Here is a 26,045-nt window from a genome sequence, read left to right on the forward strand (position 1 = left end):
GACGCCGACTCCACCGCCTCCGGCCATTGCAGTGCTGGGGCAAGCGCCATCATTACCGCTTAGGGTGCCTTCTGCTGGGGATATAAATAGACCCTCATTCCTCTTCACACTAGCGCCCCCCGAGGAAGCAGCATATGCGAAACGCGCGTCGGGGCTCCCTTTCCCGCACACGGCTGCAGGTTGGTACCCTTTGTATGCACTCTCTTATCTGGATTATGCAGGCAGACTTTAGGCTTCATTCATTCTATTATATGGGATTTTCCTTTTATCATTGATCCATGCCTTTGGTCTTGGCAAGCTTGTGCCATATAGGATACTTTGCCATATTTAGCTTACATTAAGCATTTTTTTGATACTACCTGGTATACATTTCTTTGCACTAGGCACTTTTCTTACATTGTCCTGCATACTGTGTATCTCCCTGCATCAGCACTTTATCTTAGAGCATTCATTATACGTGTATTATCCCTGAGTACCATGTGCTCAGTCACCCTTATAAAAAATCAGTATGATTTTATTATTTGCACTATGCAATATATACTTAACCCCTTACCGGCATCGGACGTACTATACCGTCCGATGCCGGCTCCCCTGCTTTGAGGCAGGGCTCCGCGGTGAGCCCGCACCAAAGCCGGGACATGTCAGCTGTTTTGAACAGCTGACATGTGCCCGTAATAGGCGCGGGCAGAATCGCGATCTGCCCGCACCTATTAACTAGTTAAATGCCGCTGTCAAACGCAGACAGCGGCATTTAACTACCGCTTCTGGCCGGGCGGCCGGAAATGACGTCATCGCCGACCCCCGTCACATGGTCGGGGGTCGGCGATGCTTGTATATTGTAACCATAGAGGTCCTTGAGACCTCTATGGTTACTGATTGCCCGTCGCTGTGAGCGCCACCCTGTGGTCGGCGCTCACAGCACACATGCAATTCTGCTACATAGCAGCGATCAGCAGATCGCTGCTATGTAGCAGAGCCGATCGGGTTGTGCCTGCTTCTAGCCTCTCATGGAGGCTATTGAAGCATGGCAAAAGTAAAAAAAAAAAGTTTAAAAAAATGTGAAAAAAATAAAAAAAACATAAAAGTTTAAATCACCCCCCTTTCGCCCCAATCAAAATAAATCAATAAAAAAAATATCAAATCTACGCATATTTGGTATCGCCGTGCTCAGAATTGCCCGATCTATCAAATAAAAAAAAGTATTAACCTGATCGCTAAACAGCGTAGCGGGAAAAAAACTCGAAACGCCAGAATTACGTTTTTTTGGTCGCCGCGACATTGCATTAAAATGCAATAACGGGCGATCAAAAGAACGTATCTGCACCGAAATGCTATCATTAAAAACGTCATCTCGGCACGCAAAAAATAAGCCCTCAACCGACCCCAGAGCACGAAAAATGGAGACGCTACGAGTATCGGAAAATGGCGCAATTTTTTTTTTTTTTTTTTTAGCAAAGTTTGGATTTTTTTTTCACCACTTAGATAAAAAATAACCTAGTCATGTTTGGAGTCTATGAACTCGTACTGACGTGGAGAATCATAATGGCCGGTTAGTTTTAGCATTTAGTGAACCTAGCAAAAAAGCCAAACAAAAAACAAGTGTGGGATTGCACTTTTTTTGCAATTTCACCGCACTTGGAATTTTTTTCCCGTTTTCTAGTACACGACATGCTAAAACCAATGATGTCGTTCAAAAGTACAACTCGTCCCACAAAAAATAAGCCCTCACATGGCCAAATTGACGGAAAAATAAAAAAGTTATGGCTCTGGGAAGGAGGGGAGTGAAAAACGAACACGGAAAAATGAAAAATCCCCCGGTCATGAAGGGGTTAATTGATGTATGGTATTTTGCACTTTTGGTATCAGTGTTATTGACCAAGTTTTTTGCTCTATAAAATGTATCACTCGTTCCGTGTGTGGCACTAGTGTCGCCTTTTTTATCTTTTCATTGCATCCCATTATTTGGTTTCTATTCATTTTGTCTGTATTTGTGTATGGTTCTTCAATAAAGTGTTACATTTTAGCTCTTAGTGTCCATTTCTCTTTTGGGTTTCTATTTATATATTATGGCGGAGCTTTTTACTCCGGTGCCCTTTTTATTAGGTTATTAAGCCAGTACATGTCCAGGCCCATCTGAAGTTTGCTAGTGAGCATTTGGATGATCCAGAGGAGTTTTGGGAGAATGTCCTATGGTCTGATTAAACCAAACTGGAACTGTTTGGTAGAAACACAACTTGTCGTGTTTGGAGGAAAAAGAATACTGAGTTGCATCCATCAAACACCATACCTACTGTAAAGCATGGTGGTGGAAACATCATGCTTTGGGGCTGTTTCTCTGCAAAGGGGCCAGGACGACTGATCCGGGTACATGAAAGAATGAATGGGGCCATGTATCGTGAGATTTTGAGTGCAAACCTCCTTCCATCAGCAAGGGCATTGAAGATGAAACGTGGCTGGGTCTTTCAACATGACAATGATCCAAAGCACACCGCCAGGGCAACGAAGGAGTGGCTTCGTAAGAAGCATTTCAAGGTCCTGGAGTGACCTAGCCAGTCTCCAGATCTCAACCCTACAGAAAACCTTTGGAGGGAGTTGAAAGTCCGTGTTGCCAAGCGAAAAGCCAAAAACATCACTGCTATAGAGGAGATCTGCATGGAGAAATGGGCCAACATACCAAAAACAGTGTGTGGCAACCTTGTGAAGACTTACAGAAAACGTTTGACCTTTGTCATTGCCAACAAAGGATATATTACAAAGTATTGAGATGAAATTTTGTTTCTGACCAAATACTTATTTTCCACCATAATATGCAAATAAAATGTTAAAAAAACAGACAATGTGATTTTCTGGATTTTTTTTTCTCAGTTTGTCTCCCATAGTTGAGGTCTACCTATCATGTAAATTACAGACGCCTCTCATCTTTTTAAGTGGTGGAACTTGCACTATTGCTGACTGACTAAATACTTTTTTGCCCCACTGTATGTGTTGCACAGAGGAGAGGCTTCCATCGGGCAACTCTGCCATAAAGGCCTGACTGGTGGAGGGCTGCAGTGATAGTTGACTTTGTGGAACTTTCTCCCATCTCCCTACTGCATCTCTGGAGCTTAGCCACAGCGATCTTGGGGTTCTTCTTTAACTCTTTCACCAAGGCTCTTCTCCCACGATTGCTCAGTTTGGCTGTACGGCCAGGTCTACGAAGACTTCTGGTGGTCACAAACTTCTTCCATTTAAGAATTATGGAGGCCATTGTGCTGTTAGGAATCTTGAGTACTGCAGAAATTTTTTTGTAACCTTGGCCAAATCTGTGCCTTGCCACAATTCTGTCTCTGAGCTCCTTGTCCAGTTCTTTTGACCTCATTATTCTCATTTGGTCTGACATGCACTGTGACCTGTGAGGTCTTTTATACGGGTGTGTGCCTTTCCAAATCAAGTCCTATCAATTTAATTAAACACATCTGGACTCCAATGAAGGAGTAGAACCATCTCAAAGAGAATCACAAGGAAATTGACAGCATGTGACTTAAATATGAGTGTCTGAGCAAAGGGTCTGAATACTTATGACTGTTAGGGCTAGCGGAACGCACCAAATAATTAAATAGATATAATAAGGTGTGTTCGCAGCCCGGGGTCCACCGTGCAGAGATGGAACCTGCTGCTAAGTAATGACGGACTATAAGGCGGTACAATGAGGATACACACATGGGTTAACTTCACCCTGTATGAAGAAAGTGATCTCTGTTAAGTCACAGGGTCGCATTACCGCACAGAGAGCGCAAGCAAGGAACCACAGAACTCTATCCCAGGACACAGAATTAGAGTTAGTGGAGACCTCTTGCGATCGACACCACAATTGGGGTATCAGAGGTAACTAATATGCACAGAAGTGCAAGCTGTGCCACACTAGCAGATGCCACTAACCACCCAGACTTGGGTAAGGTAAGCGCTCTAATAGCGCACGGCGCTGCACTGGCGGTCACAGCAGTTAGACGCTGTTTCGTGTGTTAAAGCTGTGAGTTCAGCTGGGCGCAAGATTACAGCCATACACCTTATGCGAACAGTCATACACAAGGGATGGGTTTTTTAAGGAACAACTTGCACTCATCAACACACACGATAACAATTGTATACTAGCGCATGGCCGTGCGGCCATGCAAACCTTTTATAGCTGCAGCAAGTACAAGACCTTCCGAGAAGGACCAATGGGAGTCTGCCACAGAAGGAGAACACCTTTAGGACCTACCTAGAGGACCAATGGGATTAGCTGCAGTATCTAAGCATGTGACCCCCAACCTCCAATGGGAGGTCATCCCGTGGGCATGCTCAGAAAGGGAAAATCTGGATTTAGTCCCAGAAAGACCTGCTCGCTGCTGAACATTGCTGGCTACAAGAACAGAGCCTGGAAGGGCAGTAGTAACCAGTCGTCCAGTATTAGCCTGAGCTAGACGCTTGGACCGACGTCTCCGCTGAGCAGACTCCACTGCGGCTGTAGAAGAATGGGAAACCGCAGCGGAGATGGTTCGAGATTCCCCCTGTGCAGAGGTGGGAACTCAACACCTAATAATGACCATGTGATGTTTCAGTTTTTATTTTCTAATGAATTTGCAAAAAATTCTTCTTTTCTGTTTTTTTTTCAGTCAAGATGGGGTGTAGAGTGTACATTAATGTGAAAAAAATGAACTTTTTTGAATTTACCAAATGGCTGCAATGAAACAAAGAGTGAAAAATTTAAAGGGGTCTGAATGTTTTCCGTAACCACTGTATAAGAAAGTGTAACAAAATCATGTCCCCAACACATTTGTCACATAGTATTTTGAGGTACAAAAATATGACAAGGTTTTCAAAAGAAATCCATGTCAGTAATCCATACCATTTTTGACAATATTCTCAGATCTGTTGTAGTTTTGAAGAGGTTTATTATGTGGTTTTGATTTGATTTTGAAGACGTCTTTGAAAAGTAATTTTTTCCATGTGATTTGGCAACTTTTAGACTTGACATTGTCATTTTCTCGCTGATCTATTGTCATTTTTTTCTTGAAAGAAGTGACGTTTGACATTTATTTTTTTCTTGATGAGTTTTTCAAAACCTTGGATAAAAATAAAATCTTGCTATATAAACAGTAATGTGGATTTGAAATGAAAAACAATTATAACCCCTTTCTGCCATCAGACAGAATAGTACGTCCGATCATAGAAACCCCGCTTTGATGCGGGCTTCGGTGGTGAGCCTGCATCAAAGCTGGGACATGTCAGCTGTTTTGAACAGCTGACATGTGCTGGCAATAGGCACAGGCAGAATCGCGATCCGCCCGCACCTATTAACTAGTTAAATGTCTCTGTCAAACTCTGACAGTGGCATTTAACAAGCGCTTCCTGCTATCCGGCCGTAAATGCGTGCTCGGGTGACCTCGTCATGTGATCGGGGGTTATCGGCATGTCGGCATGACAACCAGAGAGACCTCAATGGTGTTGATGCCAGATTGCTATGAGTGCCACCCTGCTGTCGGCGCTCATAGCAATGCTTTAATTCTACCACATAGAGCATCGCCTCTATGTAGCAGAGCCAATAAAGTTGTGCCAGCTTCTAGCCTACCCTGGAGGCTATTAAAACATGACAAAAAATTAAAAAAAGTTTTTAAAAATATTAAAAAAATATAAAAAATCACCCCCTTTGGCCCCATTCAAAATAAAACAATAAAAAAATCAAATGTACACATATTTGGTATCGCCCAATCTATCAACAAAAAGAAAGGTTAAACCTGATCACTAAACGGAGTAGTGATAAAAAAAATTCTATACGCCAGTATTAGGTTTTTTGGTCGCCGCAACATTGAATTAAAATGCAATAACGGGCGATCAAAAAATGTATCTGCACCAAAATGATATAATTACAAATGTAAGCTTGGCACGCAAAAAATAAGCCCTCACCCAATCCCAGATCTCGAAAAATGGAGACGCTCCGGATATCGGAAAATTGCGCAATTTTTTTTTAAGTAAAGTTTTTTTCACCACTTAGATATAAAAGAACCTAAACATGTTTGGTGTCTGTGAACTTGTAATGACCTGGACAATCATAATGTCAGGTCAGTTTAGGCATTTAGTGAACCTAGAAAAAAAGCCAAACAAAACACAAGTGTGGGATTGCACTTTTTTTGCAATTTCACCACACTTGGATTTTTTTTCCCGTTTTCTAATACATGATACAGTAAAACCAATTATGTCGGTAAAAATTACAACTCGTCCCACAAAAAATAAGCCTTCACAAGGCCATACTGACGGAAAAATGAAAAAAAGTTATGGCTCTGGGAAGGGGGAGAGCGAAAAACAAAAAAGTAAAACCGAAACAAGCTCCGGGGGTTAGGGGGTTAAAGCCAATCAACTTAAAAATCCATGTAAGACCGGTTTCACATGTCTTAATATTTTTGTTACTGGAAAAAATGCTACCAGAGATATCTGTGTCCATGTGTCTGTATGTCCGTTTGTCTCATCCATGTGGCATCCGTGTGCTATCTGTGTGTCTATGTGTACCATCCATGTGGCATCCGTGTGCTGTCTGTGTGTCTATGTGTACCATCCATGTGGCATCCGTGTGCTGTCTGTGTGTCTATGTGTACCATCCATGTGGCATCCGTGTGCTGTCTGTGTGTCCGTGTGTACTGTCCATGTGGCATCCGTGTGCTGTCTGTGCGTCCGTGTCCATTTATTGAAGCAATTTGTTTCAATTTTAACCCTATGACTTTAAAAATGCACATGGATGGCACATGGACGCTATCCGTGTGTAGAGCGTGTTTACACGGACCCACTGACTTGTATGGGTCCGTGTGATCCGTGCAGATGCACAAAAATGGACATGTCAACCTGTGGAGCACACTGACACACAGATATGTGTGTCAGTGTCTCCAGTACGTGTGAAAACTGTCACCACACATACCGGAGACACTGATGTGTGAAAGAGGCCTAAAAAATGTTTGAATTTACTGTAATGTGGGAATATATCCTCTGACATTCTGATTATATTTTGACACATTCACAGGGAATCTGCAAGGTCCTCAAATGCTATTAATCTACTGATATCGGATTAAGCTGCAGGTTAACCAACGTTGTCCAGTCCCCTTATTTAATCGCTTCACGACATCCGCCGTATATGTACAGGGCAAGTCGGAAACGGGTGAGCCCTATCCATATTCAGAAGTCATGGCTCTGGATTTTTGCCAGGACCTGCCTCTAATAATTGCAGGTGAAGCGGAGTCCACCTAGGATTTTTAGACTGTTAAATGCTGCTCTCACCTCTGACAGCGACATTCGACACGTGCCAGTAAGGGGCATGCTATTCCATATGTCCATTGGTGAGCCTGTGATCGCGGGATATTGATGGGTTGCTATGAAAGCCAGGGATCTGACAAAGACCCCCGTGCTTTTCATTATGGAGCTTCCTTGAAACTCTACCTGTAGTCAGTCTTCAAAGTAGACCATGATTTTTACTACATGTAGTGGTGCTGTGGCATCACAGTATATAGCAAAAGCGATCAGACGATTGAGGCTGGGATCACACTTGCGAGTGTGACGCGAGAAACCCGCGCATCTATACCCGGCACTGCTGCAGCACTCAGGACTAGAGTGTTCAGCTGTATAGAAATACATGCAGCTGAACGCTCCGGTCCCGAGTGCTGCGGCAGTGCCGGGTATTGATGCAAGACTCTTGCACGAGTTTCTCGCATCACACTCGCAAGTGTGACCCCGGCCTAAGGCAACTAACAGGAGCAGCAAAAAGTAAAAATAAAATGTTTTAAAAATTCTGAAAAAACCCCATAAAAGTTGAAATCACCGCCCCTTTTGCCCCATTAAAATAAATATATAAAAAAAAATTAAAAGTACAAATATGTGGTTTCACTGCGTTCAGAAAAGTCCAATTTATCAAAATATAAAAATAATTAACCCAATCGTTAAAAGCCATAAACAACATTGACAATGACATATTTTTGGTTGCTGCAATTCCATAAAAAAATTATGCAACAAACGAAAAAAAATCACATCTATCTCAAAATGGTATCAATAAAAATGTTGTCCTGTCCCACAAAAAATAAGCCCTCACACAGCTCCATTGACAAAAAAATAAAAGTTATGGGACTTTGAAAATGACGATGCAACGCAAACATTTTTTTTTTGCAAACAATAAAAAACTAGACATATTTGGTAATTGTACTGATGAGCATAATCATATTGCAAGGTAATTTATACCACAAAATGTACCTTACAAAAACAATTGCTGAAAATCAATGTCAGAATTGCCTTTTTTTCACATTTTCTCCCCATCTGGAATTTTTCCTGTTTTCCAGTATACCATGTAGTAAAATGTATGGTGTCATTCAAAAGTGCACATTATCCTGCAAAAAACAAGCCATCATATGTCTATGTGGACAAAAAAAAATAAAAGAGTTATTATAGCTCTGGGAAGAAAAAGAGGAAAAAACAAAAATTGAAATTGGCCCTGTAACGAAGGGGTAAAAGTGTGGCTACCAGAAGAAATGCACTTTATTTCTCCTGTGAGCTGCAGTAGACACAGAGGCATGTCAGAGAGGCTTCAGTCACCGTTCACAGTGGCCAGAGGCTGTAAGTACACCACAGCACTTTGATTGACAGCTTGACATTTGTGTGAGCTGTCAATCAAAGTGCCAGGGAGTGCTTATAGCCGCCGCTCAATTCTGCTGTGTACAGAACGGTGATTGAAGTCACTTCAGTACGCCTCTATGACTGAAAGGAAGTACACTCAATTTTGTCACGCCTTCTGCACGATGGCTGGAAATATAGGGTGAATATTAAGTGGATTGTTTGCTGTGTATTATAGTACAGCGCAAAAGAAAATCCCACACAAATTGATTTGACAGGTCAGTTTATGCTGTCTTTGTTACCCCAGACTTCTGTGTTTTTGCCCCTATATAATAATAATAATAATTTTTATTTATATAGCACCAACATATTCCGCAGCACTTTACAATTAAGCAGGGACATGTACAGACAATACATTCAGTACAAGTTAAGACAATTTAAACAGTGACATCGCAAGCTTACAATCTACAAGGAAATGAGGGGACACAATAGGTGAAAAGTGCTTGTTATTTCAGGTCTGGCAATTATAATAAATAGGGATTTTCATATAAAGCTGCATGATCCGGTCATCAGCCCATGTGTTTAAGGGCAATAGTCAAGTATCAAGTGCAGTTATCGTGTGCATGGAGGGTGTGGAGACAGATGAATAGTAGGGTGCAGATTCAGAATAATATTTGGAAGGAGGGAACAGGGCAAAGTTAGTTTACTGAGTAGTTGATGTGGTAGGCTTGTTTGAAGAGATTGGTTTTTAAAGCGTGCTTGAATAGGTCGGGGCTAGGTATCAGTCTGATCGTCTGGGGAAGTGCATTCCAGAGAGCTGGCGCAGCACAAGAGAAGTCTTGGAGATGGAGATGCTAGGCTCGGATTACGGGGGATGTTAGTCTTAGGTCATTTGTAGAACGGAGGGCACGTGTAGGGCGATAGACGGAGATGAGAGAAGAGATATAAGGCAGTGCAGAACTGTGGAGAGCTTTGTGGGTGAGAGAGATGAGTTTATACTGGACCCTGTAGTGAATGGGAAGCCAGTGTAATGACTGGCACAAGATGGAGGCATTGGTGAAGCGGCTGGACAGAAATATGACCCTGGCTGCCGCACTCAAGATGGATTGGAGAGGAGAAAGTTTGGTAAGAGGGAGACCGATCAGAAGAGAGTTGCAGTAGTCCAGACGAGAATGAATAAGAGCGATGGTAAGAGTCTTAGCCGTTTCAACGGTGAGAAAAGGTCGGATTCTGGAGATGTTTTTAACATGCAGGTGACAAGAGCGAGTGAGTGATCAGATATAGGGAGTAAATTCCTCAGCAGATCCAGTAATGTGACAGGGTGCCCTAAAGCAAATATTGAGCCTCGTTTAGCAGCAGTTTCTAAATGTAAAACCAACAATAACAAAACCGTGCTGTCCTCACCAGTGATGAGGGTACTTCAGCATGCACAGACTTTTCTCTGCTCTCACTTTACAAGTTATAAATGTAGTCTCCTCTTTCCTTGGCAGGTGGAAGGCCTCCGCTCCGAGCCACAAGCAGTGCGACAGTTTTTGTAAATTTGCTGGATCTTAATGATAATGACCCTACATTTCAGAATTTGCCATTCATCGCAGAGATCCTGGAGGGAACGCCTGCCGGAGCATCTGTATTCCAGGTAATCATGTCTGTATGTTCCAAGGAACTAAATATTTCTATTGCAGTGAAAAATGAATGTACGTCTGCAAGAGATCAAAAAGCAGACCTGCTGTAGCTGACATGAATTTAAAGACCATTTTTCTTACATGCTTTGTATTTGGACATTTTTGAACTACACATTTAGAATAATTAGATGAATATACATTCCTCAACATTGAAATTGTAACACCCAGAGGGAAAAATTGTGGAATTATGGAAACCACAGGATGGATAGACATGTTACTGATATGCAAATAGTGAAAATACGGAAACAAAATTTTCAAAACATCTCAAATTATTCAGTATTGAGTATGAGCACCTCTTGCTTTATATCCCCACACTTACTGCCTTGGCTGCTGTCAATGAAGTTATTAATGGCTGTCTGAGGAATGTGCTACCATATTAAATGCACTTGAGCAAATCAACAAGATCTACTGCTGGCAGCTCCTTTTACAATTACTAATAATAAATGGTGTGTCACATGTGCTCAATATGAGACCAGTCCAGAAATGCTGAAGGTCATGTTAGGACACTGAGGTCATGTGTATCTCTGAAGCAACATTGCTGTACATAACCATTCAATGGGGACTCTACCCCAGATCAACCCTCTTAAATACATAATTGGGTAATAACCTTGTATACAAGTTTCTGACAAGACATTGGACCTGCAATTTACTGCTATATAACACGGAAAGGGACTTGTTAATTTGGTAAAGACCTGTCTTGTGTCAAGCAGTGAAAATGCACTTAAGTGAATATTGGTTGATTCTTACTCATATAAGGCTACTTTCACACTAGCGTCGGAATCTCCTCGTCGCAATGCGTCGGGGAGAGATTCCGACGCTAGCGTTTAACGTACTGCACAATGGAGGCAGCGGATGCATTTCTCCAGCGCATCCGCTGCCCCATTGTAAGGTGCGGGGAGGTGGGGGCGGAGCTCCGGCCGCACATGCGCAGTCGGAAAAAGCGGTCCGTCAGGAGCAAAAAACGTTACATGTAGCGTTTTTTGCTCCCGACGGTCTGCAAAAGCACGACGCATCCGTCGCTCGACGGATGCGACGTGTGGCAATCCGTCGCAAATGCGTCGTCAATACAAGTCTATGGGGAAAAAACGCATCCTGCAAGCACTTTTGCAGGATGCGTTTTTTCTGCAAAACGACGCATTGTGATGGATTGCAGAAAACGCTAGTGTGAAAGTAGCCTAAAATTCATGTTAAAAAGATGCTTTTTAACAAATTTAACTAAATAAGCATTTTTTTTTCTTTCCGATTACCTAAACAACAGGTTGTGGCTATTGACCTAGATGAAGGACTAAATGGTCAAGTAACATACCGAATGCAGGTTGGAATGCCACGAATGGACTTCGTTATAAACAGTACAAGTGGACTGGTCACATCTACAGCTGTTCTAGACAGAGAGACAATTGCAGAATATTACCTCCGGGTAGTAGCCAGTGATGGAGGATCTCCATCTAAAAGTTCTACCAGTACTCTTACAGTTCGTGGTAATCTTCTTTTTCCCTTATTCATCAATTATGCATAGATTAAGTTTCAGTTGGATTTATACTTATAGTTTTATACTCAATTTTAATGAATACCTTCTGAAATTTAATGTATTCCCTATCTGTAATATATGCTGCAATACAATTGGAGATATAGATTTGTAACAATAGCTTACCCATCTCGTTCTTTCTTTAACATCAGATAGTATATGGCTATTGCATTTGTTACAGTTATAGCATGTACACTGTCATCCAAACCAAAGTCTCATAATTTGGTACGCAAGTAACAAATTAAAGAAAATCCACAAGCAAATTCAACGTTTCGACCAATATCCTGATATTTGTCAAGTTGTTGTTCTGCACAGTGGCATAATTAGAGTTTGATGGGCCTTCATCACCTTGTTCGTCAAATGTATGAGCTCATGTAGTTTTCTAGATCCTATAAAGAAATGCATATTCACCCCCATGTAATAATGTCCCTCATCCTGGCTCCATCCTGTAATAATCTCCCCAATCCTGGCTCTTTCTTATAATAATGACCCCCTACTTTAGGCCCCTTCAAGGAATAATTTCCCCCTTCCTGGCCCCTTCCAGTGATAATGCCCCCCATTCTGGGCCCCATGATCCATCAATGTCTTTCTGGTATAATGTTTTCCATCATGTAATAATGTCCCCAGTCTCGGGCCCTTTATTTAATAATTTCCCCATCATGGGCCAGATCCGATAATGTCCACCATCCTGGGAAACTTACAGTAATAATGTCCCATCCTGGACCCTTACAGTAATAATTCCTCGCAACCTGTGCTCCATCCAATTACAATGCCCTCCATGCTCTGCCCCTTCCTGCTAATGTCCCTCAACTTGGTACAATGCACCTTTGAGCCTCTTCCGTTCTTCTCCAGCACATTTTAAAAGTAAACAATCATTCTTTCTTACCTTTCACAGCTCCCATGATGTGCAGCCTCCTCCTCTATAGCCAGCGCAGAAGCTGTCTGCTGACTTTGACATGCTGGCACAGGCAGCGCATGATTTCACTGCCTTGAGCTGCATACCACGGACAAGCTGTCATCTGTTGCCAATCTCTGACTGGCTGGCGGCATATATTGCAGTACAGGGAGTTGGTGGGTCTCTGCGCTTTGGAAAGCTGTGACAACCAATCAAAAAATATTGTACAAAAAGCAGGGTGTGATTAATTAGTTAAAAATTTACTTTTAATGTATTCATTTAAAATAGTATACCATAGAATGGTATTAAATTTAATAATTTGTGAGTCCTATATGTATTTTTTAAATTTAATACTATTCTATAGTATACTATTTTAAATGAATACATTAAAAGGGTCTCTGCGCTTGAATACATTTAAATCACGACTCCAGTGTTTGTTTTTTTTCACTGCTGGAGTGGTACGTTAAGCGTAAGTCCTCTGCCTCTGGTCATATACTCACCTGTCGGCATCTTCACCATTTTTTGTCAGCGGTCTGGTCCTGTGGCACCATTTTGTGAGTGCCGCTTCTGAGTGGCCGGAACTCAGGAGCTAGCTCTCTATGCAAGTCTATGAGAGCCAGAATGAGACTCTCATAGACTTACATTGATTAGTGACCTCCAACTCACTTCTTGAAACACTGGAGCAGCCAGCAGGTCACAAACTTCAAGAGATGGACCAGAGAGGCGGCAAAAACATGTTGAAAATGCCGGCAGTGGGGTATAAGATCGGGGGGCGGGGGACTTGGATTTAAAGCACCACTCCAGAGGTGAAATAAAAAAAACACTCAAGTGGTGCTTTAAGCTGAATGTGCATCCTCGGCCTCACATCCAGCTGAAATTGGCACTGGTATCGGCAGGCTCCCCTTCCCCATGGGTCTGGTCACAGTCACACCCTCTGCAACCATGATCGTTACATCCCTGTTTTTCCCATCTGATTGGTACCAAACAAATTCTTCCAGGAAGGTATGGTTGAGGTTCTTCCAGAGATATGGTTGAGGCTTCAAAAGACTCTATGGTAGCTTCTTACAGCTCTGTATAAATGGTGGATGATTCTGTATTCTCCCACAGACAGTAATTTTATGAAAAAATATCTCTGTACATACATTACAGATCCTATACATCAAGGCATGGACCCCATATGGATCTGTACTAAGGAACCATATATCCTCTGTGGACTGCCATACAGGCTCCGTGCACATCGACCAATCTTGCCAATGAGAGATAAATGTTCATGAAGTTGTAGTCAGAATTTTTTTCTATTGTTTCTGAATCTTTTTTTTTTTTAGTTCTGGACATCAACGATGAAAGCCCTACTTTTTACCCAGCTCTGTACAACATTTCGCTGTTGGAAAATGTACCCCGAGACTACATTGTGGCACGTCTGAATTGCTCAGATGCCGATACAGGATTAAATGCTGAACTGAGTTATTTCATAACAGGTATTTAATTAATGCAGTTTAATTATGGACTATAAATGTTCTGAAGTTTATCTTTTATTCTTTTATCTAAATGATGAATGATGAATATTTAGTTTTGCCCATGTTTGGCAGCTATCTATCACAGTTCTTGTTGTGGAAGCAAATACCTGATAATTGGTGAAAATACCTTGGACACAGCTGTTGAAACAGCAGCTCACTATTGACTATACTTCTAAAGAGAGGCTTCAAGCTCTTCAAAGGACACTGTGAAAGAAGGCACTTCTTCACGCCACGCCTAACCCCTTCACGCCACAGCCCTTATTCGTTTTTGCTTTTCTGTTTTGTGCTCCCCTTCTTCCCAGAGCCATAACTTTTTTATTTTTTGTCAATATGGCCATGTGAGGACTTGCTTTTTTTGCGGGACAAGTTGTTCTTTTGAACAACACCATTGGTTTTACCATATTATGCACCGCTCTGCTTTCCATCCGCTGTGCTTACACAGGGCAGAGAAGCAGAGTGCAGAGGGACAGACAGCGGATGGTAAGTATGTAGTGTTTGTTTTTTTTTACTTTTACGCTGGTAACCAGGGTAAACATCGGGTTACTAAGCGCGGCCCTGCGCTTAGTAAACCGATGTTTACCTTGGTTACCAGCGAAGACATCGCTGAATCGGCGTCACACACACTGATTCAGCGATGTCAGCAGGAAGTCCAGCGACGAAATAAAGTGCTGGACTTTCTGCAGCGACCAACGACATCACAGCAGGATCCTGATCGCTGCTGTGTGTCAAACTGAACGATATCACTAGCCAGGACGCTGCAACGTCACGGATCGCTAGCGATATCGTTTAGTGTGACGGTACCTTAAGAAAATTTGCCAGCTGCAGCAACAGACAGTTTGACTAACACTATATAGTACAATGTGGCAGGTTTGTCATTTTACTGCCAGAAAAAACATATAAGTTAAAAGACAATTAACAAACAAATAACAACAAGTCAAAAGTCCAATAATGATAAAATGTTGTAAAAAAATCCGTTGTCCCAGTACAAAAAAAAGAACTTTGAAGTTCTAAGGTTTTTCACAGTTTGCTGCAAATGTTTTGGTTTCCTGATAAAAAACTATTTGCAGAAAGACACAATAACGGCATTGTTATGAAGGCTCCAAAGCTGGAGGACGTGTGCTTTTTGCAAGGGAAATTTGGAAGAAGCTTCAAATCCTATCTGTGCTCTCAAAACAGCCGAGAAGGTTCACACGTGAAGACCCTCCTGCAGCTGTATGCCGGGAATATTGTTGAGAATACAATGTGGGAAAGCCCCACATTTCTCCCCTTGTGCTCGTGGACATACAGGTGCTTCTCACAAAATTAGAATATCATCAAAAAGCTAATTTATTTCAGTTCTTCAAAACAAAAAGTGAAACTCATATATTATACAGAGTCATTACCAACAGAGTGATCTACAGGGTGGGCCATTTATATGGATACACCTAAATAAAATGGGAATGGTTTGTCATATCAACTTCCTGTTTGTGGCACATTAGTATATGGGAGGGGAAAAACTTTTCAAGATGGGTGGTGGCCATGGCGGCCATTTTGAAGGCGACCATATTGGATCCAACTTTATTTTTCCAATGGGAAGAGGGCCATGTGTCACATCAAACTTATTGAGAATTTCACAAGAAAAACAATAGTGTGCTTGGTTTTAACGTAACTTTATTCTTTCATGAGTTTCTTACAAGTTTATGACCACTTATAAAATGTGTTCAAAGTGCTGCCCATTGTGTTGGATTGTCAATGCAACCCTCTTCTTCCACTCTTGACACTCTGATAGCAACACTGCAGAAGAAAGGCTAGCACAGGCTTCCAATATCCATTGTTTCAGATGCTGCACATCTCGTATCTTCACAACATAGACAATTGCCTTCTGATAACCCCAAAGATAAAAGTCTAAGGGGGTCAGATCGAGAGACCTTGGTGGCCATTCAACTGACCCACGATGACCAATGCACTTTCCAGGAAACTGTTCATGTAGGAATGCTCGGACCTGACACCCATAATGTGGTGGTGCACATCTTGGGTCACAATCCACCCGCGGCTATTAACTAGTTAAATGCCACTGTCAAACTCTGACAGCAGCATTTAAATCGCGCTTCCGGCCATCGGGCTGGAAATACACGCACCAGTGACCCCTGTCACATGATCATCATGGGTCATCGGTTCGTCAGAATGACAATCAGAGGTCCCCTTGAGACCTCTATGGTTGTCAGTGCCAGATTGCTATGAGCGCCACCCTGTTGTCGGCTCTCATAGCAATGCTGCAATTCTACTACATAGGGAAGATCTGAGCAACGCCTCTATGTAGCAGAGAGCGATTGAGTTGTGCCAGCTTCTATCCTCCAATGGAGACTATTGAAGCATGGAAAAGTTAAAAAAATGTGTTTAACCCCTTTCTGCCATTAGACGTACTATTCCGTCCATGTGGGGTGGGCTTTACTTCCCAAGGACGGAATAGTACGTCATAGCCGATCGGCCGCGCTCACGGGGGGAGCGCGGCCGATCGTGGCCGGGTGTCAGCTGCTTATCGCAGCTGACATCCGGCACTATGTGCCAGGAGCGGTCACGGACCGCCCCGGCACATTAACCCCCGGCACACCGCGATCAAACATGATCGCGATGTGCTGGTGGTGCAGGGAAGCATCGCGCAGGGAGGGGGCTCCATGCGGGCTTCCCTGAGACCCCCGCAGCAACGCGATGTGATCGTGTTGCTCCGGGAGTCTCCTACCTTCCTCCCTGCAGCAAATCCCGGATCCAAGATGGATCCGGGTCCTGCAGGGAGGGAGGTGGCTTTCCAAGTGCCTGCTCAGAGCAGGCACTTGGTAACGCTGCAGCGCTCTGAGACAGATCGGTGATCTGTCAGAGTGCTGTGCAAACTGGCAGATCACCGATCTGTATTGTCCCCCCCTGGGACAAAGTAAAAAAGTAAAAAAAATTTTTTACAAGTGTGTAAAAAAAAAAAATCCTAAATAATGAAAAAAAAAAAAAATATTATTCCTATAAATACATTTCTTTATCTAAATAAAAAAAACAAAACAATAAAAGTGCACATATTTAGTATTGCCGCGTCCGTAACGACCCGACCTATGAAACTGGCCCACTAGTTAACCCCTTCAGTAAACACCGTAAGAAAAAAAAAAAAAAAAACGAGGCAAAAAACAACACTTTATTATCATACCACCGAACAAAAAGTGGAATAACACGCGATCAAAAAGACAGATATAAATAACCATGGTACTGCTGAAAGCGTCATCTTGTCCCGCAAAAAACGAGCCGCGATACAGCAACGTCAGCAAAAAAATAAAAAAGTTATTGTCCTCAGATTAAAGCGATACAAAAATAATTATTTTTTCTATAAAATAGTTTTTATCGTATAAAAGTGCCAAAACATAAAAAAAATGATATAAATGAGGTGTCGCTGTAATCGTACTGACCCGAAGAATAAAACTGCTTTATCAATTTTACCAAACGCGGAACGGTATAAACGCCTCCCCCAAAAGAAATTCATGAATAGCTGGTTTTTGCTAATTCTGCCTCAAAAAAATCGAAATAAAAAGCAATCAAAAAATGTCACGTGCCCGAAAGTGTTACCAATAAAAACATCAACTCGTCCCGCAAAAAACAAGACCTCACATGACTCTGTGGACTAAAATATGAAAAAATTATAGCTCTCAAAATGTGGTAACGCAAAAAATATTTTTTGCAATAAAAAGCGTCTTTCAGTGAGTGACGGCTGCCAATCATAAAAATCCGCTAAAAAACTCGCTATAAAAGTAAATCAAACCCCCCTTCATTACCCCCTTAGTTAGGGAAAAATAAAAAAAATATAAAAAATGTATTTATTTCCATTTTCCCATTAGGGTTAGGGCTAGGGTTAGGGTTAGGGCTAGGGTTAGGGTTAGGGCTAGGGTTAGGGCTAGGGTTAGGGTTAGGGTTAGGGCTAGGGTTAGGGTTAGGGCTAGGGTTAGGGCTAGGGTTAGGGTTAGGGCTAGGGTTAGGGCTAGGGCTAGGGTTAGGGTTAGGGCTAGGGTTAAGGCTACAGTTAGGGTAAAGGCTACAGTTAGGGTTAAGGCTACAGTTAGGGTTAAGGCTACAGTTAGGGTTAAGGCTACAGTTAGGGTTGGGGCTAAAGTTAGGGTTAGGGTTTGGATTACATTTGCGGTTGGGAATAGGGTTGGGATTAGGGTTAGGGGTGTGTCTGGGTTAGAGGTGTGGTTAGGGTTACCGTTGGAATTAGGGTTAGGGGTGTGTTTGGATTAGGGTTTCAGTTATAATTGGGGGGTTTCCACTGTTTAGACACATCAGGGGCTCTCCAAACGCGACATGGCGTCCGATCTCAAATTCCAGCCAATTCTGCGTTGAAAAAGTAAAACAGTGCTCCTTCCTTTCCGAGCGCTCCCGTGTGCCCAAACAGGAGTTTACCCCAACATATGGGGTATCAGCGTACTCAGGACAAATTGGACAACAAATTTTGGGGTCCAATTTCTCCTGTTACCCTTGGGAAAATACAAAACTGGGGGCTAAAAAATAAGTTTTGTGGGAAAAAAAAGAGTTTTTAATTTTCACGGCTCTGCGTTATAAACTGTAGTGAAACATTTGGGGGCTCAAAGTTCTCACAACACATCTAGATAAGTTTGTGGGGGGGTCTAGTTTCCAATATGGGGTCACTTGTGGGGGGCTTCTACTGTTTAGGTACATTAGGGGTTCTGCAAACGCAATGTGACGCCTGCAGACCATTCCATCTAAGTCTGCATTCCAAATGGCGCTCCTTCCCTTCCGAGCCCTCCCATTCGCCCAAACGGTGGTTCCCCCCACACATGGGGCATCAGCGCACTCAGGACAAATTGGACAACAAATTTTGGGGTCCAATTTCTCCTGTTACCCTCGAGAAAATACAAAACTGGGAGCTAAAAAATAGTTTTGGGGGGAATTTTTTTTTTTATTTTCACGGCTCTGCGTTAGAAACTGTAGTGAAACACTTGGGGGCTCAAAGTTCTCACAACACATCTAGGTAAGTTCCTTGGGGGGTCTGGTTTCCAATATGGGGTCACTTGTGGGGGGTTTCTACTGTTTAGGTACATTAGGGGCTCTGCAAACGCAATGTGACGCCTGCAGACCATTCCATCTAAGTCTGTATTTCAAATGGCGCTCCTTCCCTTCCGAGCCTTCCCATGCGCCCAAACGGTGGTTACCCCCCACATATGGGGTATCAGCGCACTCAGGACAAATTGCACAACAAATTTTGGGGTCCAATTTCTCCTGTTACCCTCGGAAAAATACAAAACTGGGGGCTAAAAAATAATATTTGTGGGAAAAAAAATTTGTTTTATTTTTACGGCTCTGCATTATAAACTTCTGTGAAGCTCTTGGTGGTTCAAAGTGCTCACCACACCTCTAGATAAGTTCCTTAGGGGGTCTATTTCCAAAATGGTGTCACTTGTGGGGGGTTTCAATATTTAGGCACATCAGTGGCTCTCCAAACGCAACATGGCGCATCATCTCAATTCCTGTGAATTTTGCATTGAAAAGTCAAACGGCGCTCCTTCCCTTCCGAGCTCTCCCATGCACCCAAACAGTGGTTTACCCCCACATATGGGGTATCAGAGTACTCAGGACAAATTGTGCAACAACTTTTTGGTTCCAATTCCTTCTCTTACCATTGGGAAAATAAAAAATTGGGGGCGAAAAATCATTTTTTTTTTCACAAAAATTATTTTTTATTTTTACGGTTCTGCATTATAAACTTCTGTGAAGCACTTGGTGGGTCAAAGTGCTCACCACACCTCTAGATAAGTTCCTTAGGGGGTCTACTTTCCAAAATGGTGTCACTTGTGGGGGGTTTCAATGTTTAGACACAGCAGTGGCTCTCCAAACGCAACATGGCGTCCCATCTCAATTCCAGTCAATTTTACATTAAAAAGTCAAATGGCGCTCCTTCGCTTCCAAGTTCTGTCATGTGCCCAAACAGTGGTTTACCTCCACTTATGGGGTATCGGCGTACTCAGGACAAATTGTACAACAAGGTTTGGGGTTCATTTTCTCCTGTAACTCTTGGCAAAATAAAACAAATTGGAGCTGAAGTAAATTCTTTGTGAAAAAAAGTTAAATGTTAATTTTTATTTAAACATTCCAAAAATTCCTGTGAAACACCTGTGAAATCAAAGAAATTGTTGCTAAAATATAATTTTTGTGACTAAAAAGTTAAATGTTCATTATTTCCTTCCATGTTGCTTCTGCTGCTGTGAAGCACCTGAAGGGTTAATAAACTTCTTGAATGTGGTTTTGAGAACCTTGAGGGGTGCAGCTTTTAGAATGGTGTCACACTTGGGTATTTTCTATCATATAGTCCCCTCAAAATGACTTCAAATGAGATGTGGTCCCTAAAATAAAATGGTGTTTTAAAAATGAGAAATTGCTGGTCAACTTTTATCCCTTATAACTCCCTAACAAAAAAAAATTTTGGTTCCAAAATTGTGCTGATGTAAAGTAGACATGTGGGAAATGTTACTTATTAAGTATTTTGTGTGACATATCTCTGTGATTTAATTGCATAAAAATTCAAAGTTGGAAAATTGTGAAATTTTCAAAATTTTCGCCATGTTTCCGTTTTTTTCACAAATAAACGCAGGTAATATCAAAGAAATTTTACCACTATCATGAAGTACAATATGTCACGAGAAAACAATGTCAGAATCACTGGGATCCGTTGAAGCGTTCCAGAGTTATAACCTCATAAAGGGACAGTGGTCAGAATTGTAAAAATTGGCCCGGTCCATAACGTGCAAACCACCCTTGGTGGTAAAGGGGTTAAAAATCTAAAAAAATTGAAAATATATAAAAGTTTATATCATTCCCCTTTCACCCCATTCAAAATAAAACAATAAAAAAATTAAACCTACACATATTTGATATTGTCATATTCAGAATCGCCCAATCTATCAATAAGAAAAGATTAACTTGATCGCTAAATGGCGTAGCGAGAAAAAAGTAAATAATTACTTTTTTTTTGGTCGCCGCGACATTGCATTAAAATGCAATAATGAGCGATCAAAAGAATGTTTCTGCATCAAAATGGTATTATTGAAAACGTCAGGTCGGCATGCAAAAAATAAGCCCTCACCCAACCCCAAATCACAAAATGTGTAGACGCAACGGGTAACGGAAAATTGCGCAATAATTTTTATTTAAGCAAAGTTTGGAATTTTTTTCACCACTTAGATAAAAAATAACATAGACATGTTAGGTGTCTATGAACTCGGCGGTGAGCCCACATCAAAGCCGCGACATGTCAGCTGTTTTCAACAGCTGACATGTGCCTGCAATAGGCACGGGAGGAATCGCGATTCTGCCTGCACCTATTAACTAGTTATATGCTACTGTCAAACTCTGACAGCAGCATTTAATAAGTGCTTCTGGCCGTGCAGCTGGAAATGCGTGCACTGGTGACCCTTTTACATGATCGGGGGTCATCAGTGCATCAGCATAACAACCCGGGGCTCCTGCAGACCTCTATGGTTGTTGATGCCGAATTGCTATGAGCGCCACCCTGTGGTCGGCGCTCATAGCAATGCTGCAATTCTACTACATAGGGGAGATCTGAGCATCGCCTCTATGTAGCAGAAGCGATTGAGTTGTGGCAGCTTCTAGCCTCCCATGAAGGCTATTGAAGCATGCCAAAATTAAAAAAAAGTTTTTAAAAATATGAAAAAAAATTAAAAAAATATAAAAGTTCAAATCACTCCCCTTTTGCCCCATTCAAAATAAAACAATAAAAATAATATCAAACCTACACATATTTGGTATCGCCGCATTCAGAATTGACTTATCTATCAATAAAAAAAGGATTAAACTGATCAGTAAACGACATAGCAAAAAAATAGTCAAAACGACAAAATTACATTTTTTTGGTTGCCGCAATATTGCATTAAAATGCAATAATGGGCGATCAAAAGAACGTATCTGCACCAAAATGGTATCATTAAAAATGTCAGCTCGGTACACAAAAAATAAGCCCTCACCCAACCTGATATCAAGAAAAATGGAGACGCTACAGGTATCAGAACATTGCACAATTTGTTTTTTAGCAAAGTTTGGAATTTTATTTCACCCCTAAGATAGAAAAGAACCTAGACATGTTTGGTGTCTATGAACTTGTAATCACCTGGAGAATCATAGTCGCAGGTCAGTTTTAGCATTTAAGGAAACCTATCATAAAAGTCAAACAAAAAACAAGTGTGGGATTGCACTTTTTCTTGCAATTTCATCGCACTTGGATTTTTTTTCCCATTTTCCAGTGACATGACATGGTAAAACTAATGGAGTCCTTCAAAAGTACAACTCGTCCCGCAAACAATAAGCCATCACATGGCCATATTGACAGAAAAGTATAAACATTATGGCTTTGGGAAGGAGGGGAGCGAAAAGGGAAAGCGCAAAACCAAAAAAAGCTCCAAGGGTGAAGGGGTTAATATGATTGGATACAGCACCCTGTGAACAGCCAGCTTTTTCTTAGCAATGACCTTTTGTGGCTTACCCTCCTTGTGGAGTGTGTCAATGACTGACTTCTGGACATCTGTCAAGTCAGCAGTCTTCCCCATGATTGTGAAACAGGCTAACGGACCTTTTTAAAAGCTTAGGAAGTCTTTGCAGGTGTTTTTTTTTTGTTAATTATTCTAATTTACTGAGATAATGACTTTTGGGTTTCTGTTGGCTGACAGCTATAATCATCAACATAAACAAAAATAAACACTTGAAATGCTCTGTTTGTAATGACTCTATATAATATATGAGTTTCACTTTTTGTATTGAAGAACTGAAATAAATAACTTTTTGATGATATTCTAAATTTGTGAGAAGCATCCATATATGGGAAATATTGACATGCTGTTGAACTTCGCACTGTGTGTCATCTTATGCTGCACATTTTGTGAGAATAACATTTCTTGAGATTTTCAAATACTGCAGAGAAATATCCGCTGCATATTCCCATGAGAACGCACTCTTAGAAAGCACCCTTCCTTCTGTTTCCCTAAGTTTAGGATTTAGTTGTATCACCCTGTGGGAATGTATTGCGTGTGACAACATGTACTAGTTCTAGGCAAACCAGGACCAATGGCCTACAGAATATTCCTACAGCATAGTTTCTGGCATTATCCCAGTTAAAACGAAATTCAACACTGTTGGATCAGGTGACCTTTGGAACGGGGACAAATGATATACGAATTTGTAAAGTTTAAAATAATTGACGTCCAAAAATGTTGTACAAAATCTGAGGCATTGCTAATGAAAGAGATTATGCAAAGATCCATTTCCTATTGCCTAAAGTGTATAATTTACAAACTGTCTCATTGGTGTTTCCCTTAAGTGCAGATTACTATTCCATTACTGCTAATATCGCTTAATCTTTGTCAAGATTTTTTAGGCTACATTCCTCGCACACTATCTAAAACTCAGATCACACTAACTTGGTATTCTGTGCATGAAAGCACTCCTGGTTATGTATCCCCCTCTAGCGGCAATTGTAAAATTATTCTTCTTTTCGCTTATCTCTTCCCTGCCTTGCAGAAGTGAGCTCTGTATGGCACACTCAGAGATTTCTGTAATCATCTTCACCTATCTGATTTCTGTCACTCTCTGCGTTTACCAAGGTTTTTGTATTTCCGCTATGTGGCATCTCTATCAAACCATTATAATTCATCTTTAAAAAAAAAAAAACAGGACATTTAATTTCTAAGTGTTATGTAAAGCTAAAGTAAATGTTAAACCCCTGAACGACGACCGATACACATTAAAATGGTGGCCACAATGGGACCTTATTCCCTCATCGCCATTTTAAAACGCCGATTGGGAATAATAATGTAGCACCCTCCAGAGTCTGAAAATCTCCACGATCTCAGCTTCCAAGGGTAGCTGAGACCCTGGAGAACACGATCAGTGCTGGATTTTCTGCTAGTGTGCCCGCTGTTAAAATCATTTTTCTCTCTTCTGACATGATGTACATGTCAGAACACAGAGAAATTATATCCCTGTGCCCCCCCACCTTACCCATCCACCAGTCCCTCCTGCTCTGTCTCCCAGCCCACAGCCTCCTCTTCCTGAAAAAAGTGGCATGTGCAGTGCACCCACCGAGTTCTGCTGGCAGAGACCCAGCAACGGTAGGCATTTTTCGCATTCCTTTTTGTGATCACTGTGATAGACCTTTCAGAGTGATCAAAAGACATTAATTAGTATATTATCCCTCCATGTGTTATCTCCTTAGTCCGATTAATTTTTTTTCGATTTATAATTTATATTTCATTCTTTCATTCCTTGCCATTAGGATTAAGGTTAGGGTTTGAGGTTAGGGTTGAGGTTGAGTGTTAGAGTTAGGGTTATTGTTTATTCAAAAGTAAGAAAAAAAATTATGACAATATGACGACTATTATTGATTGCTCACTACTTAAGTCTGCATCGGGGTGCTCGAGTGTGCACCAATTATTGCGGGTGCTCGAGTGACATGCTCAAATCTCCCCCCTGATTGTTTTGCTGCTGTTAGACAGACAAAAAGCATGTAGAGATAGCCTGACATACATGGTCAATCCTCAATTTTTTTATTTTTAACAGCCTCAAAACATGCAGTGCGGGGACTATAGTATGTCACTGAAACACCCGTGATACTCAGTGCATACCCGAGGACCCGATGCAAACTCAAGTAGTGAGCACTTGCACTCAACAATAATAAGGACACATTCAATATGACAAACTAATGTTATTAAATTCGGTTTAGTACCTTTTTATTCAAAATCTTCACCACACCCTTGGATAAAATCTTTGAGGTGTGTTTCCAAAATCGGGTCACTTGTGGGAGGTTTCCACTGTTTAGGCACATGACAAGCTCTCCAAACACATCATGGTGTTTGCTCTCGATTCCTGCCATTATTGCGTTCAAAAAGTCAAACGATGCTGCTTCCCTTCTGAGCCCTACCGCGTGTCCAAATAGTAGTTTTCCCCCATATTTGGGGTATCGGCATACTTGGGCATGGAGTCTATTAGAGCTTCACAGGTTGCCACTGAAATCCTCTTCCACTCTTCCATGATGACATCACAGAACTGGTGGATGTGGGAGAGCTTGTGCTCCTACACCTTCCATTTGAGAATGCCGCACAGATGCTCAATAGGGTTTATGTCTGTAGAAATGCTTTTCCAGTCAAGCACCTTTACCCTCAGTTTCTTTAGCAAGGCAGTGGTTGCATTGGAGGTGTGTTTGGAATCATTAACATATTGGAATACTGCCCTGCGGCCAAGTTTCTGGAAGGAGGGGATCATGCTCTGCTTCAGTATGTCACAGTATATATTGTCATTCATAGTTTCCTCAATGAACTGTAGCTCCCCACAACAGACAGCATTCATGCAGCCCACGAAAAATGACACTCCTACCACCATGCTTGACTATAGGCCAGACACACTTGTATTTGTACTCTTCACCTGGTTACCTCCACTCACGCTTGACACCATCTGACCGAAAAAGGTTTCACTTTGCCTCATCAGACCATAAGACATGATTCCAGTAAGCCATTTCCTTAGTCTGCTTGTCTTCAGCAAAATGTTTGCATGCTTTATTGTGCATCATCTTTAGAATAGGCTCCCTTCTAGGCAGCCGACTCTTTAACGAACCACTAACAGTGTCTGCAAATTGATATTTTGGCTTTTATCCTAAGTCATGTGAAAAGGCTCATTAACCGCTTAATCCCATTGGACATACTATCCCATCAAGGTGACCTGGGACTTAATTCCCAATGACGGGAAAGTACGTCAGCGCGATCAGCTGCGCTCACGGGGCAGCACGGCCGATC

At 41.7% G+C, this 26,045-nt stretch overlaps 1 protein-coding gene across 1 annotated transcript in view; it reads left to right on the top strand.

Moving 5' to 3' along the window:
• CDH23 (cadherin related 23) overlaps window positions 1-26,045 on the top strand; it is a 1,839,731-nt gene that overhangs the window by 1,273,964 nt on the left and 539,722 nt on the right. Inside the window, exons 23-25 of the mRNA XM_069753216.1 lie at window positions 10,095-10,240; window positions 11,545-11,764; window positions 14,032-14,184. Of these exons, the coding sequence (XP_069609317.1) occupies window positions 10,095-10,240; window positions 11,545-11,764; window positions 14,032-14,184 (519 nt within the window). The remainder of the gene's footprint in view (window positions 1-10,094; window positions 10,241-11,544; window positions 11,765-14,031; window positions 14,185-26,045) is intronic.

This window comes from Ranitomeya imitator, chromosome 2 (assembly GCF_032444005.1).
Source record: "Ranitomeya imitator isolate aRanImi1 chromosome 2, aRanImi1.pri, whole genome shotgun sequence".
NCBI lineage: Eukaryota > Metazoa > Chordata > Amphibia > Anura > Dendrobatidae > Ranitomeya > Ranitomeya imitator.